Raw genomic sequence first — 16,608 nt, 5'->3', positions numbered from 1 at the left:
AATCGATACCGATATCTCAGTAATCACTCGGGTCGGCGTTGGCATTTCTAACAAACCTGCTCAGCGCAGACTCTCAGAGACTGATTCTCCAGATGTGGACAGATGCCCGACGGTTACAGTCTGTTACTTTCTGCTCTCCCTCCCTGTATTTATAAATTGTCACGTTTTACGACCTCATTTCTATGAGTAACAACTGTAAAATATGCTTTGATGATTTGATGGATGAAAATATTTAGCTGATAGGTTTTGTTTGTACTGAATAATGGACCTATATTTCATTTTATAACACTAAATTAATGGCTTCACTCTTCTTGAATTGAACTGCAGTAGTGAGATTTTCTGAACTGCGGCACGCTAATGACTAAATATTTAAATGTCATTTTTTTCTCATTTCTGTAAAGCTGCTGCTTTTTCCTGCCATCCTAAAAATGAAATAGCAGTAAAACATTGTTTGCTCTTTCAGGGTGATTTATTACTCTGAGTTAAAGAAACCATACATAGTCTGAGTGAAAGAGCAGCATATTGATGTCGTGCAGATTTGTGCAAAGTTGGTGGTTCTGTCACAGTTAAATAGACTGTGATTACATTTTCTTTGGTCATAATACAAATTAAATAGGTGATATTCTTCCAGTGTATCCATATGTGTTCAGCAATGACACAGTCCCAACACTGTTAATGAGGGAAAGCTGTCCAACCAGTTGGTGAGTGGTTGCTGGAGGTCGATGGCAGTCAAGCAGACCTAAAGACTGGTCAGTGACACTCACCAGGAAATGCAAGTTGCAAATGTTTATCCCCCAAATAGTTACAATATAACACTACTATAAGTATAATTGTGCTACAGCAAAGCTGGTGATACAAGTCCAAGTTGCAGAGAAAAAAGTTTTTAAAACCTCTGTGGTACAAAAATGAGCAAATCCTTAAAGTAGTTGAAATTAATCTGCACATTTTGTCGAGTCTTACTTCTAGAACTAATTTGTTTGAGTTGAGGTGTTGTTGTTTCTGTCCCAAGTGGGTTGTTGTTATAGCGTAGCTGCATTCCTTGTCCCCATCAGTAAACTGCTCAGTGTTATTCCAAATCCTGAAAATAATTAAAAACATTTTTTAATTGCCAAGGTGGTAAACACAGAAAAAGAAAAATGTAAAACTTTAAAGAAATGTAACCATTAATTGTGCCTTTTTCTCAATAAATAATTATTGTGAAAAGTTTGAGGAGAAAGTAAAATTCACCCACGTTACAGAGTCCTTTTTCACAACACTAACTGGGCTGTGTAAACTGGATTGTTGAGTACCATTAACTAACCTAGTAATTGCTTGTTTCTACTTTTTTGTAGGGATGTTTCTCTGTACAGAAAACAATATATATTTATGTTCTGCAGAAAACAAAAGTCAGTCATAAATTTGCCCACAGAGTTTACACAAATCTAAGGCAGATGGATGTGAGCAGGGCTGAATCATTAAGGGTTAACATCTTCTTCGGGGAATAGAGGAAAAGGTTATGGCATACAACAATATAAATCTTCCAGAATTTCTCTGATGGATCGCACCGTGGCAAAATAACACAGAAGAATTGTTGTTGCTCGACACCATCTAAACACCATCCAGGCTCTGGTGTATATAATTTGTCTGAGTGTGTGGAAGAAAGAGATAATGTGATGTGTTTGATGTGTCACAGGGTAAGGTGAAAGGGGTGGTGTTTCATTCAGGCAGTTTAGCAAGTATTTTTTCTGAGGAGTGCTGCCAAAAATAGGTTGTTTTATCTATTCATGTGTGCTTTTTTCAAGAGAGAATTGTGACATTTTTATGTATTACTGAATGATTGATATGACACTTTAATGGTTAATTCATCCAAATGCAGTTTTATTGTTAGCTGGGACGATGGCCATGGTCCCTACAGCTCTGTATGTGTGTGTGTGTGTGTGTGTGTGTGTGTGTGTGTGTGTGTGTGTGTGTGTGTTGTAGTTTTTTCTGTGTATGTGCTATAGTGTGCGCGAGTGGGTGTCAGATTACATTGATGTTATTCTTACAGCTATTTAAGGTCCACTTTTCCCAAAAACTTCAAGACTTCTAAACACAACTAGTCAGATGTCTGTATATATAATATATTAAATTATATCAGGTTCAGAACTGGACTCAGGATAACTTACTTAAACCATAAAGCAGCAACAAGCTGAACTCAACAAACTATTTTTAATGCTGATAAAGGGAAAAATATATATGCTGGACAAGGATTTAAGCCAGAGGACTACACAGAACAGGACATGGAAACACAGTGCCATGTGGGAAAGAGGCAACAAACACAATAAGTGCTCACCAGGTAATTAAGAAGATGGAAAACACCAGGGAACACAGCTGCAACAAATCAAGTAAAATAGACAAGGAAGGTTAAACTCAATACCAGGCACACGAGATGCTATTAAAATAGAACAGGAACTAAGAAGCTGTCATCAACTGAAACAAGTATGGAACTAAAGGCACAGAAAACAGGAAACTCATAAGTGTAAGTAAGATAAACATAGCACTTCAGACAGAAGGCTATGGAGCTCACACATAATCCCATCATAAAACCAAAAACTCAGAGTGAACCTTCTGAGCTGGAGCACTTAACTAAAGGCATGCAATTCAACAAAAGAACTCACATCAAGCAAGGAAATAATGAGAATTACAGACACAAAGAAAGAACAAAAAGCTAAATGTGAACACTAAAAAATACAGGATCATAAATAGGATAAATGAAAGCACAAAACTAGAAAAAACTCAAAACCCGGGATCCACGCCGCAGGGACCCTGACAGGAACAGCTTTTTAAGTTAGCTAAGGACATGACAGCAACGTTTTACAGCGCAAAACTCCAAAGGATTTCACCACTGAAGGTATACGTATGATATCATTAAAAGACTGAGAAATCTCTATGCACATGGTCCAAGGACACAAACTGCATGGCATCATTTTTGATTCAATTCAGTTCAGTTCACTTTTATTTATACAGCACTTAATGACAACAACAGTCACCTCGAGGCACCTTAGCCCTTCATGCTGCGTTTCAGTAAAAGCAGGGATGGTTCTATCGTGGAAAACACTGAATGGGCTCAGGGACGTGTATGGAAAGCCATTGCAAGTGAACACAGTTCAGTGCTGCATTCAAAAAGTAAAGTTAAAAAAATTACTATTCAAAAAATATATACTATGAAAATCTTAATCTGAAATTGTATATGGAAGTGATGGATGCTTTCAGTGTTGAGTTCAAAATACAGGTGGAATAAAGTGCCCATGGGATGGGTGAGCATCACATGTGGGACGGCTTCATTAGCACTAAACAGTACACACACTTTTTTTGTTATATTTGTTACACTTTTGTTCCATTTTTCTCAAAGTTCCTGTTTCCAGGCTCAGCCGTCCAGGCGCTCTTTTAATTTTAACCTCATTTGTGCCATGCGAACATGCTAACAGTTTGAATAAGCTGAAACTGCTTTGTGCTGTTTGTTTATTTTACATGGAACAATATCAGCTCACCTTCAGTGTTATGAATTCCCACACAAAAGGGGGCATTTATTTATTTTTTAACGTGGCCTCATTCTGAACAAACAGATCTGAGTTTTTTGTGCCATTTGTCTGAATTCAGTGTCTGGCCATGACTTTGCAGAGACGTGCTGGCAGATGTAGTTAAAAGTGGTTCTTCACATGCTGAAATTTTATATGAAATCTGTCTCAGTGAGGTCACAAGTCATCATCTAATCACTCCCGGCTTTGACATCGCATCCTCGTCTATCTCCCTGCAGAAGCAGCAGCAGGCATTTCTTCTTGAAAAGTGGAGTCCGATTTACTCTGCTGCATGTTAGCTTGAAGCTGTAAGAAATACAACTGTAGACGCTGACTCCAGCGGTCTCCATGATTACTTCAGCACAACAACATCGTCCATTGTTCCTATTTGGATCAGTTGAGGACCGTAACCCGTTCATACTGGAACCTGATGTTGGCACAAAGGAATAATGTGAACAAAGTAGAATTAGACACTAAGGTTTGCATTGTTAACTGGGACCTACGAGAGACAACAGACTGACTCATGCACATACCGTACTGTACGAACACAAATGTTGGCAGATTCAGTTGAAATATCGAGAGAGAGAAAATAAGCGTGGGTACGGATGGAAAAAGGAAAGATGCTATATGAGAGAGGAAGAGGTCAGAACCACGAGCCACAGACACAAAGTGAAAGAGAGGCAGAGAACTCCCAGATATTAGACAGTGAGAGATGTAGACAGCTTTGCTTCGGGCAATAAAAGACAATGCATGAGTTTATTAAACGGATTTTAAAAGCACTTCCCTTCAGAAGAGGTACACTTGATAGATGATGGCAGGCCAAGTGAATATCTGTGCACGACTGTGTTTGCTTTTGGGGGATGTCTCTCTTCAAAAAATGACAGGGGAGATGAATTGATAGCTGAATATGCCAGCTTAGCAATTAAGGGATGAAAACACAAATACCATAAATATATGTTGTCACTTAGACAAACAGGAGTAGACGTAATAAGATAATGTAGAATGCCCGAATCGGATGTTGCTGTTAAATAAGAGCATTGCCATTTTATTGAACTTTTTCAAGCAGTCAATTTTAAACTGCTCCTACACTAACGTGACATCTTTGCTGCCCAATAACTGAATAAAACAGAACAAAATACAGCTAATAGAGATTTGCTTACTCTCAATTTGGGGTATCCTAAATAATATATAGGCTCAATTAGACCTCCACAGTTTTCTTTCCTCTGTATCATTGTCTTTAAATCTTAAGTAATTTTAATTTGTTTGAGTTCTTCATGTTTCTCTCTCCGTTGTTCCCTCCTGGGTTTCTCCATCTCTTGTGCTTCCCTGTAGAAATTTAATAAGACTCCTTTAAACATCAAGCAGTGCTCACACAGTTCTAATTACAGCGATTGTGGATTCAAAACTTGCTGTGTGATACAGTCTCTCAGCAGTGGGGTTACTTTCGAGCTAACTCAAACCATAAAGCAGCAACAAGCTGATAGTTTGACCACTGGTGTCAAACTAGCTTTAGCTCATGGACTGCATCCAGCTCAGTTTGATCTCATCAAATAGTAACTTCCACAAAAACTTAAGAATTTTGTATGTTTTTTAAGAGTAAAAGTTTCATATTAAATGAACCGTAAATATTTAGATTATAAATTACTTGTGATTTATTTTCCCATGTTCATTACAAAGAAACTCAGTTGCCCTAAATTTAACCTCCTAAGACCCGAACTCTTCCACGACATGCATTTTTAATTTCTCTTTGATATTTGGGCATATTGGGACCTGATGAATGTAAAAACAAAGAATTACCAGATTTTTTTACCTTATTTTTGTTTTTAAGAAAAATGAGAGCCACATATGAGGATATTTGTTTAAAATTTCGATAGAACAGTAGCAGCATAATGTCCTCGTAAGTGGATATCAGGCCCTTGTAGAGCAAAATTGAGTATTTTGGTCTAAATAACCCAAAATGTGATGTCCACATATGTGGACGCCAGGTCCTAGGAGGTTAAAGAAACAAATCACCTTTGCTCCTTGGTTTAAAGGTTTTATGTCAGTGTGTGTGCAGGCCATCAGTACTGGCTGTGATAACTGAGAATCATTCAGATGTGTGGATTTAACAGTTTGAAAAGATCATCTTATTGCATGATACAGTTCCTAAAGACTTACCATAATACTTCCTGATCCACCCATCCATCCACTGTACCCTGTACCAGCTCTTGGGTACATGGTGTGTTCTCACCTGAATGTCCCAGGTCTGCCACAGGGACTCCACACAGTCGGACATGCCCGAAACAATTCACCAAAAAGCTGGGCAAGAGGCTTCCTAGTCAAGTGCTGAAGCTGCTTCAGGTATTCTTGAGCGGTTATACTCTGAGCCCCTGAAGAATACCTGAGCTCCTCGTCTTGTCTCTGAGGACGAACCTTTAGGAGAAAACTCATTTCAGTCACTTCAGTTCATGTCCGTTTGTGAAGGTAGAAACATGGATTGAGCTGTAAATCAACAGCTTTTCCTTAATGGGGAGCTCTTTCTTTATTCAAGCAGATGAGACTTGAGGTAATATAAAAACAACAGTAGAGTAACAACAATAATACAATAACCACTTTGGTTTTACTTTGTGACTTATAGCTGGTTGTTTCTTGTAGTATTAATTGATATAAATCCTATTGAGTTCTTACCTACACGTTCTTTTATTTGCTTCTTTGCTTGGTAAATATGTTTTACAGTCGGTCTGGGAGCCTCATTGTGAAGGGTGTTTGCTTTAATTCTGATATAGGAAAAAAAGGAGTCGGGGATTAGAAACAGTTGCCAAAATCCAAAAAAAAACCAAACTGTAATAAACCAGAAGTAGGAGTAAAATAAAAATGAGCCTTTCAAATGTATTTACTCCCTTTAGCACAGTTTAGCAGGTGTTTGCCCGAGTGACACATCTAAGTTGTCAGCGCATCGCGGAGAACATAATAAAGTATCCAACACAAATATTTTCCTGTTATCCACAACATTATGAATGACGGATTATTAGATTCTGCTCTAAATACCTGACACTCAAAAGCTCACTAGACATTGTTGCAGCAAAAGAGGAATTTTGCTAAATCTTGGAGACGTCAAAATGTGAGTGGGTGGATTTATGCCTCAAGTGGTAGAACTGGAGCCAGCAGTTTATTTGTTACCAGGTACACGAGCAGAGCTCTGCTCTCATTTTGTGTCCGTGTACATAAATGCAAATAAAAAGTCTGTTTGTTGTTCCGCTGAACCCTCGTTTCCATTCTTCTCTCTGCAGGCTGCATGAGGGATCTACGCCTCAATGGTCGCTACATGCCGCTGGACAGCCAGCCACGAGATGGGGTTTCCCAGGTCAGCGTACAAGGCCTGTCTGTTGGGTGCTCATCTGACTCCTGCAAAAGGAACCAATGTAGCCCCCCTTTTACCTGCGTTGACTTGTGGAGAGTGCACGAATGCAGGTACGCGCACAAACCCACGCATACCGAATGCAATTGCACAGTCGAGCACACACGCTCTTCCTTGTGAGTGAAAAGCATGAAAACACTTGCGTTTAAACCCATTTGCTCCCTTTGAAACCACTTCTCAGCCTCTGACATGGATATTATTTTTGTTCATAGGCATATAAAGATGCTTTGAAAAAACCCAGCCCTGACCCACTTAAAACTGCAAAAGAAAAAGCATCCCTGAGCTTTTATTTACTGTAAAGCTAAAATGTCTGTGCAAATTCTATGGAAACCATTTTCTAACAAAACACACATTTGCTCGTGCGTACAAACACAAAGGATGTTTGAATGCACGGCAGCCAATTCAAAGCAAATAGTAAAGGAAGACCAGAAAAGGTCCACACTGGCATCCTGTACAACAACTTGCAAAACTGGAACAAGAAGGACAGCAGACTGACTCTTTTGGAATCTGTAACAGTTTCAACATGGTCTGAAATGTGTGGGAGTGGAGCAGAGCAGTTTTAAACATCCACCAGGTCATGAGCTCTTTGTTTCTTGTACTATAAATGGTGGCATACGTGCTAAAAAAAAGAAAGCACATTAACCTCGTGCATTTTGAAATTACAATCAATCCAGAATTCCCCATTTGGATGTCCCAAACATGAAAATTACATTAAAATGAGCAATAATCCATCCCAAACCCTGAACAGATCTCAGGTGATCTAATGATATAATGGGAGCTATAATCTGACCACATTCCTCGTGTCTTTTTTACTTTTTAATCATGTTATGAATAAATTAATGCCAGTCATTCAGTGCACAGGCAACAGAATCCCTAAGCAACGTGCGTGCAGCCATGCCCATCCATCACTATATACAGTGATAGATAGACGAGGTAGTAAATGTTGGGTATTTCTTGTCTAAAAATGATTTCACACAATGAGCACTTTTCTTGTTTGACTCTCAGACTCTGAAAAGGGTTCTGTAATATCTTTCTATGACTTCAGGGCATGTCTGAAATCTCAGTTGGGCCTGCAATAAAACCGTGTGTGTATGAGAGCGGGAGCTGTGGTCATTCATCAGGTCTAACAAAATTATAGCAGGGAGCTGCATTATGGGAATTGTAGGATCCAGACGTAAAAGTCAAGATACGTCAGCCTCTGCTGCACCAGTTCGGATCATTCTTTATTAAGTTTGGAGTTATAGAAATGCAGGATTACTGAATGTGACTCTGATTGCTTTGGTGGTTTAAACATGGAAAGAAATCACAAACTACCTCCAGCTAATTCTCAGCAATTCCTTCTGAATTTACTCTTTTGCTTTCTCTCTACAGGCCCAATTAACAAATCCTTTCAGGGATGTGGAATTTTATTTTACACACAGTCTCAATTAACTCAGTTTTTTTGTGATGCTTCTTTCTTATTAAACTTTTTTTTTAAAAATCAGGAGCAATAAATGCAAGGCGACTACCAGGCAGCCTCCAAGTGCCAAACTGGTTGAAGGCCATTGCAAATTATTTGCTCATTTAGTTTCCTGTTGAAAATACTATCTTCTCCATGAATGAGAAATAAAGTTACTGAGTTCCTTAGCCACAGGCTCAGAGCAGCTGCTAAACCTGTGACAGTGAAATCATCTTATATCTGTCTCAAATACTGATCTGTAGACTTTTATGACATGAAAGTCATGTAAAATAATCCAGTACGGTGAAATGTATACACTATTATCAGAGAAAAGCTTCCTCCCATCCATCCATTGACTTCCCTTCATCCAGGGCCGGGTCACAGGGGTGGCAGCCTAAGCGGAGAAGCCCAGACCTCCCTGTCCCGGGCCACGCCCTCCAGCTTATCTGGGGGAACATCAATGCATTCGCAGCCCAGCTGATTGATATAATCTCTCCAGCATGTCCTGGGTAAGGTGCCCTGCTGAGAGGTAGGACGTGCCCAGAACACCTTACCCAGGAGTAGGGCTGGGCTAGATCATGCCGTTCACGGTAATACCGGTGTAATGTTGGGCAACGATAAGAAAATGAAAAATGAAATATCGCGATAGAATATGGGCAAAACGCGCATGCGCGGTGCCTTTGTTTACGTACGCACATGGCTGCGACGCAGAATGAGAAGAGCGAAAGCGGATCGTTGAATGAAACAGATGAACCAGAAACTTCAGTGGTGTGGAACTGGTTTGGCTTTCGTCCGTCAGATACACAACAAAGCACTATTTTTGGTAGCGCATGCTAGCGGGCCGTTCAAGCTAATCTACTTGTGCATCTTTGGACCACTTCTAGCGTGGCTTGACCGTATGCACCATGGAAATCAGACGTGTGCAGAGAGCAAGCATCAACTTCAATATCAAGCCGACTTTACTTTAGTTTCAAGGATTATTGCTGGTGATTTGAGCAGGATCTCTCAGACCCAGAGACTAAACAGTTTATTTCTAGTCAGTACAACAGGCCGTGAGTGTGCATGTCTTTTTGAATTTCATGGACATGAAACTATCCCTACATGGTCTGCTGTAACGTGCATGCCTGAGCTGTACTTTTGGACATGCTGGAGGAGGTCCAGTGAGCATCACTGATTAGTGCTCTCTGAAAGTCGGGTTCAGACTCAAAACAGGAGAGGTCCTGGAAGAACTCCTTCCCAAGGAAACTACATTGAGGGGAAAATCAACCAAATCTAAATATGATACTTTTTTCTAATGTGGTAAAAGGCATTTTAATATGATCACATCATTACATTAATATACTCACTACAATTTGCCTAAAATAAATGCTTGCACAGAAAGAATGTTTGCTAATAATACATTTGTGAAAATTCATGTATATTTACTGGCCCAAATGCCTTTGAACTCTGGGCACCGTTATTTTCTGTCTGAAGTTGGCATCAGACAGACTTTCAAAAGTTGAAACCCACAGAAAGCTGCAGTCCTGTCCCCCTTTCAAACATAACGCACAATGCAGCGAACCCACCTGCTCGGCCACTAAATGTGGTAAAAACAACATTAATTTTTTCAACCCCTCTCACCCTGATCGGATTCACCCATTTGCTTGATCAACGTTTCACACGCACTACTGCGTTAATTTCTCTAAAAGGCTTAGTTTGTCGGTGGGAAATGGGAAATGTCGTGCAACGAAAAGCTGCAGCGCGCTAACAACCCTCTCCTGTGGCACAGAGCGAATCAAACACGGAGAGCTCTTAGCCACATCCACTAATCTCAGCTATTTTTCTGCCATTGGAAACATCAGCCTCTATTCAGTGTGTGCAACCTCCTAGCTTTTAATCTGGCCTTTCCCCTTTTTCCCACTCCTCTCATCCACTCATCCACTCACCCACATCATCTATCCACCAATTTATTTTTTCTTCTTTTACAATGGCTCTCATTCTTGCACTCTGCCCCTCCTATCCCTCCATTTCTTGGGTTGTATGGTTCTCATCTCGCTTTAACCTCCCTAGCGCGGCCACACACACAGACACACACATAGACACACACTCTCTATTCTCCTAGTGCTTATTTGTTCGCCTTGTTCTCTTTCCAGTACTTGACCTGAACCTTGAAACATGATTAAAGGGTAGTAAATGTTGGCAGTGAGCACTCCATGCCCAAGTGTTTGAAGCTAACTGGAGGGCCACCGTCAAATAGTCAAGTAATTGCTGTTAATGCTGCATTTGGGCTCAAATAAATAGGGACACAGTCAGATTTGTCAGATCCTTTTTTTTTTTCCATTTAAGAAAAGAGAAAATATGACAAATTCACTGTTTGTAGTCAGGTTATCATAAACGTAAATGGAGACAGAGAGTATAACTGTTTCACATCTAAGCGGGGATAGTCGAGGGGATCAAAAAGTCGAAACTGTGTTTAATTGAAGCTTATTGTGGCGTCAGATCAGACCTCCAGTTGTGGAGGCGAAGCATCTGTCAGAGCACCGACTGCTTCACGAGGGGAAACGGAGACAGTACTACACTCAACAAAAATATAAACGCAACACCTTTGTTACTGCTCCCATTCCCCATGGGATGGACGTAGAGACCTAAAATTCATTCCAGATACACAATATAACCATCCCTCCCAAACAGTGGTCACAAATCAGTCCAAATGTGTGGTAGTGGGCACATCTGCTATATTGAGATAATCCATCCCACCTCACAGGTGTGCCACATCAGGATGCTGATCTGACATCATGAGTAGTGCACAGGTGTACCTCAGACTGCCCACAACAAAAGGCCACCCTGGAATGTGCAGTTTTGTCTCACAGCAAAATGCCACAGATGCCACAAGCAATGAGGGAGCGTGCAACTGGCATGCTGACAGCAGGAATGTCAACCAGATCTGTCGCCCGTGCATTGAATGTTCATTTCTCAACCATAAGCCGTCTCCACAGGCGTTTCAGAGAATATGGCAGCACATCCAACCGGCCTCACAACAAGATAAAAAAAATAAATAAAAAACTTTGATTTTACATTTGCCACGTCTCTGTATCTCAGCCATGCAGGCACAGGAAGGATGGCAAGTAGTTTGCAAAAGCTTTAAATTAATGATATTTTAGACGAACCCTATCATTCTGACCACTTGCCTTCTGCAAAGCCCACTGCTGCTCATCCATTATGTTAAAATAAAAGCTCTAAAATCTAAACATAATTCTGAGGATGGGCGATGTTAGTGAGTAGGATAGTTAACAATATACTAGAAGTTATAGACAGACACTTTGACCCTAAGGAATAAATTCATGCTGCACATGTTTCTAACATAATGTGCCACCTTCAGTGTCGCACACTCGCTGGTTTCCGGGTGATCGAAGCCAAAGACCCAGCTCTCATCACCAACTGTAAGAGAGTCGGTTTCATGCAGAAGTGTCGGTATTCCTCAAAAGATTTCCAGGAGGCATGTTGAAATCTTAGAGCCCAAACAGATGTGGTCAGAAGTGGACTCTAGTAAGTGATCAAAAATGGGTTCAGTCATGGAGAGACGCACAAAGAGATGATCGTGAAGCAGAGATCAGCAGAATAAAAAACAATATTTTGAGTTTTTTTTTTATTTATAGACAGAGTTGTGGAACTTTGTGAGCACATTTCATATTTTAAGTTCTATTTTTACCTTTACTATTTATTTACCAGAGCACATTATTAAGAAAAGCAACAGAATTCCCAAGCTGCATGACAGCATAACATTGAGATGAAAAACATCTCTATCACCAGAGAAATAAAAAAATATTATTAATCATGCTTCAGAAAGTCTAACAGCTCCACACCTGTCACTGATTACAGTGCACACAGGCTCCATGTTATGATAAGGCACTCTTCATAGCACCAACTGCAGTCATGGCTAATGACAGGTAATGATAAGAGAAGCTGTGTTTTCTGTTAGACAGTCAGGTGTCCTGTATTCAACACCTACACAGGCTCCAACCGCGCTACAATTATTCCCGAGTGCTTGGCTATGATTGTGGCATAATAATCCTTTGCACAAATTAATTTTCTTTTTAAAATGTCTAACAGATCGATAGGAACGTGGTCATTTTAAAAACTGATATTTACATCTGCAATAACAAACAAAAACAAATAAACTGAACAGTGAAAATGGTTTAATGGTGATGCTGACTTCAGTTGGTTTGGACAAGTAATTCCACTTTGCGTTTGTTCTTAAGATGGTTCTCCTGAGTTCTGGGGTAGGAGCCACGACTGAAAACTCTCGTGGGGGTGAATGTGCGGTAGCTCGTTCTGAAATGCTGCTATATGAGATGACAGTTTAGAAAAGTCCTGCAGAACATAAAAGGTAAAAAAAGTGTTGCATCTACTTGTTTTGGCACTGGTTAGAGCTCCTCACAGCTGCATCCTGTACAAGATGGACATTAGAGGAAAACGAGAGCGAGTTGCATAAATAATTATCCTCCCCAGCCGGCAACAGAATCATTTTCTCAAAATCATAGAGAGTAAAAGTTAGTCTATCCTGGCATATATTTAAGGTTTGTGTGTGATCACTCTATCTGTACTAAAGACTAGTAAAGACTAGTTTTTTTGTATACAGCTATATTGTATATCAGACTAGTATCACCTCATGCTGTCAGATGCCACCTGTGTCCTTTGCTCACTGCTTGTGGTTTTATTAGCCAGAGAAAATTAGAAACCTACCAAGTCCACTTTAGAAGATTAGAAGGGGACCGTGGCACAAATCGCTGGTTTTTGTATTTTTACTTTATGCTTGATTAGGATTAAGAAAAATGTGCCCCTCGTCAACAGCAGTCCTTCATGTTAAAGACAAACGTTACGCCCCTCTGCAGCCCCTAATCTCCACAGTGTGGTCACCTGTTGCTAATTGGCCACACCCAGTCAGGTGTGGATAGAAGCATACCAGAGGCGGGCTTTCGAGAAGCTCACTAGTCTTTGCCTTGGTGGCACCAGCTATTTTAGCCAAACCTCTTCTCACTAACACTCTGGTATTCATCTCCTTTTTTATGTTGCGGCTTTTGAGCCGAGTCGTAACACAAATTAGAACATCGTATCTGTTCTGATATTTGTCCTGTGAACATAAACTGCTGTCTGAAAATAAAGAATTTCTAAAAATTAACCAAACGGTGACGAGACTGACACCACACCCAGCGATCACCTGGTTCACAAATAGTAGTTAGTTAAGTTATTAAGTTGTCTGGGGCATTTAACCAAACGATTAATGGTAAAGTATATGTGTAAACCATGGCCCATGCAGGTATTCCAGATATTCTTATCCCCAGCAGGTTTTCCCAGTTACTCCTTGGGAATCCTGACGCCCAGCTCATAGATGTATATTCACCACAAGTTCCCTGTCTACCCTGGGGTAAGACCCAGTTGGGCATGCCTGGAAAACCTCCACATCAGCTGGCCCAATGAAAAAGCTTCTTTTAAAAGCCACATCTGTTAGCTCCCCATGTTTGACCCTGCAGGGTTTCATGCCGGATGCCCTTCCTGACAAAGAGAATTCGGGTCTTTGCCTGGAATTAAACAAGCAACCTTTTTCTCGCCAAGCAAGCGTGTGGCACTGGAGGACAGAGGATGTCCAACGTCTTAACTGTCTCGATTAAATGAGATTTTTACATTAAACGTTTTCATTTCGTTTCGTCATAAGCTGAACGGTTTTGACTGACCGCCACCTTCACACTGAAGCCAACAAAAAATAATAATCTACCAACTTTTGGTTGAAGAAAATAAACTTATTTCAGCTTTTTTCATTTCAAAGGTGCTGCAGATGTTAGAGAGTCTTTTCTTCACTGCTGGAAACAGCACAGCAGCAACAACACCACAGAGAGCTCGGCCTTATTTACTTCTTAGTACAATCACACACATAAACGTCCATTGTTTACCAAAAAATTAGCCCATGATGTTGGTCTAGAAGTTTGCCTTTGATCTCATAACCTTGTGCTTTGGTAACGCTCTAAGTTAATGCCTTTAAATAAATGACTGGGTGAAATGAAAGCCTGCTTGTTCTCACACGTCTTCTCCCCACTGTTTTCTCTTGGTCTGAATTCTTATATTTCATGACAGAAGGAATCAAAGGTGTTGGTACACAATGTACTAAAATAAAAGCCAAAGCACAGTTCCTGCCTTTCTTTCATATCGAATCAAAAATGGATTTTGAATCGAACTGTGTCCTCAAGGAATTGCATTAAAAACGAACGTTGAGATTTCCTGAGACTCTCACCCACACAGTGAGTTTAAATAGCTAAGCAGATAAGAACATAATTCAGAGACAGATTCTGGGAGAAGATACAGGAAATTAACCCTTTACTGCCTCGTCTGGGTTAGTTTCTGTAGCTGAGAAAGAGCAGTTACGAGATGAATTACAGCACCAATTTGGATTTAGCGTCGCTCCTTTCATAGTAAAGTTAAGTCAATATTTATAAGGACGAGCATATCTGCGGAGAGCAGAGGTACGACTCTGATGTCATCAAAATGTTCAGCCTGGAGCTTTTCCATAGACTTTGAATGGGATGGTGAATTAATGGGCTCATAAAATGTTTGTTTGAACTGTTACACCCAAATGAGCTTTTAATTATAGTAGTGCTTTCTGAAGTGAGGCAGAAAATGTGCCCCTGTCTGCATAAAACCATCCTAGTTACTGCCAGTGCCACTGTCAGCACTTTCATCCCCTGCAGTCCAGTTCTCTGTTCAAGTGTACATCTGTGTAAGATCACCTATTAAAGTAGTAAATAACTCCGTTAAGACCAGAGGGAGATAATGACAAGCCAGCTTACTTCAGTAACTTTTTAGTCAATTGCATTTGTTCAACTATTTTATTGCACACTTTCTTTGCTCAAGTATGTTTTAGAGAAACATCATTTGAATACAATAATTGCGCTACATGCATTTATTTATAGTTTTAAGTATTTACACACATTCCTAAAATTCCCAGTCTTCCGGTGCCTTGTCCTGTCTTATCGCCCTCGATTTCAGAATAATAGCTGAAGCAGAGCGTTCATGCTACCGTTGTTTCCTCTTCCCTGAGGTCAGGACATCAGAGAACTGACAGAGAGGAACAAGTGTTAATACTGCAGCATTTCAGCCTCGCTCTGTGATGTCACAAAGGTCTACAGATCCACCAATGGAGAAAAAATGTTCTGAAACCTGAGCTTTTGGCTCACCAGTTATTGTGAACTCGCCACACTGTCACGTTTGACTTTCACAGCTACATAATATAAGAGGAGTGTATATTCTGATGAGGTAACAGTAACAGTTCTCTTTTTATTCTCATGTTGTTCACCTTATCAAATGTCACGAACATGTCTAATGTTAATCTACATGAAATATACAGGTGGGTTTTTTTGCTTGTTTTCTCTGTTCCTGACCGCCTGCTGTCTCTATCCAACTCTTGTCTTTTGCAGATGTCCTCCTGGTCACATGATCAGTGTAAACGGGACCAAAAAGTCTTGCGTGTACACCCTTTGTGCTATGCGGCCCTGTCACCGCGGGACCTGCGTGGCCCAGTCGCCCTCCAAATTCACCTGCCACTGCCCGGAGGGTTACCGAGGACACCGCTGTGAGACGACACTGGCCATATACAGGGAGGACGTGGGCCTCAGCTTCAGCTCCCTCTTTGCCATCTGTATCTGCTTCATGGCCTTACTGGGTAAGTCCTGTAAATGTACTGCCTGTTACGCACATCTGTCAGACTGTATTACTGTCGTGTTTCTACGGCAATACTTCCCATCCTAACTATAAGCAATTTGGAAACAATAATGATGCTTAATATAATGTTTAAAGCTATAACTCTGTATTGATGCAGCCATGGGCAGTGTTATCGTGAACGCACTGCAGCGAGGCGGGAGGAGCACGGAGGTGAATCTGCTTCGTGTGCAGGCTGACAAATGCTGCAATTTTCATTAAAGTACTGATGAGTACAAAATTACTATTATGTGACAGTGGAGTGCACGATAGATTTGAAACTGACACTTGAAAAAATTGAAGCTTTCATTCATAAAGTTCGTGCACTCTAAAGCGGTACGACGGTAGAGCGCCAGGTGTTTGTAATTAGCTAATCAAGGGCGTTTTTTTTATTATGTGGGAGTTAATGTGTTTATAAGTCTAGTGTGGAAACAAACAGAGACCCCACGAAGATGGTGCGCTCCGTTTTATCGATCAGTGTTTTCAAAATGACAGCCTGATTTTCATGAGGT

General features: G+C 40.5%; 1 protein-coding gene across 1 annotated transcript in view; it reads left to right on the top strand.

Annotated features, from left to right (window-relative positions):
- The window catches only part of LOC147338539 (neural-cadherin-like), a 326,059-nt gene that overhangs the window by 278,786 nt on the left and 30,665 nt on the right, over nt 1-16,608 (top strand). The window contains exons 34-35 of the mRNA XM_086300701.1: nt 6,806-6,986; nt 15,817-16,061. Coding sequence (XP_086156827.1) covers nt 6,806-6,986; nt 15,817-16,061 — 426 coding nt within the window. The remainder of the gene's footprint in view (nt 1-6,805; nt 6,987-15,816; nt 16,062-16,608) is intronic.

Source organism: Aulonocara sp. 'chitande type north' Nkhata Bay, linkage group LG1 (genome assembly GCF_057382095.1).
Source record: "Aulonocara sp. 'chitande type north' Nkhata Bay isolate Kocher_YH1m ecotype deep benthic linkage group LG1, A_spYH_male_GT1.1, whole genome shotgun sequence".
NCBI classification, from domain to species: Eukaryota; Metazoa; Chordata; class Actinopteri; order Cichliformes; family Cichlidae; genus Aulonocara; species Aulonocara sp. 'chitande type north' Nkhata Bay.
The sequence above is the reverse complement of the archived record's forward strand: the minus strand, read 5'-3'. Positions and strand labels throughout refer to the sequence as shown.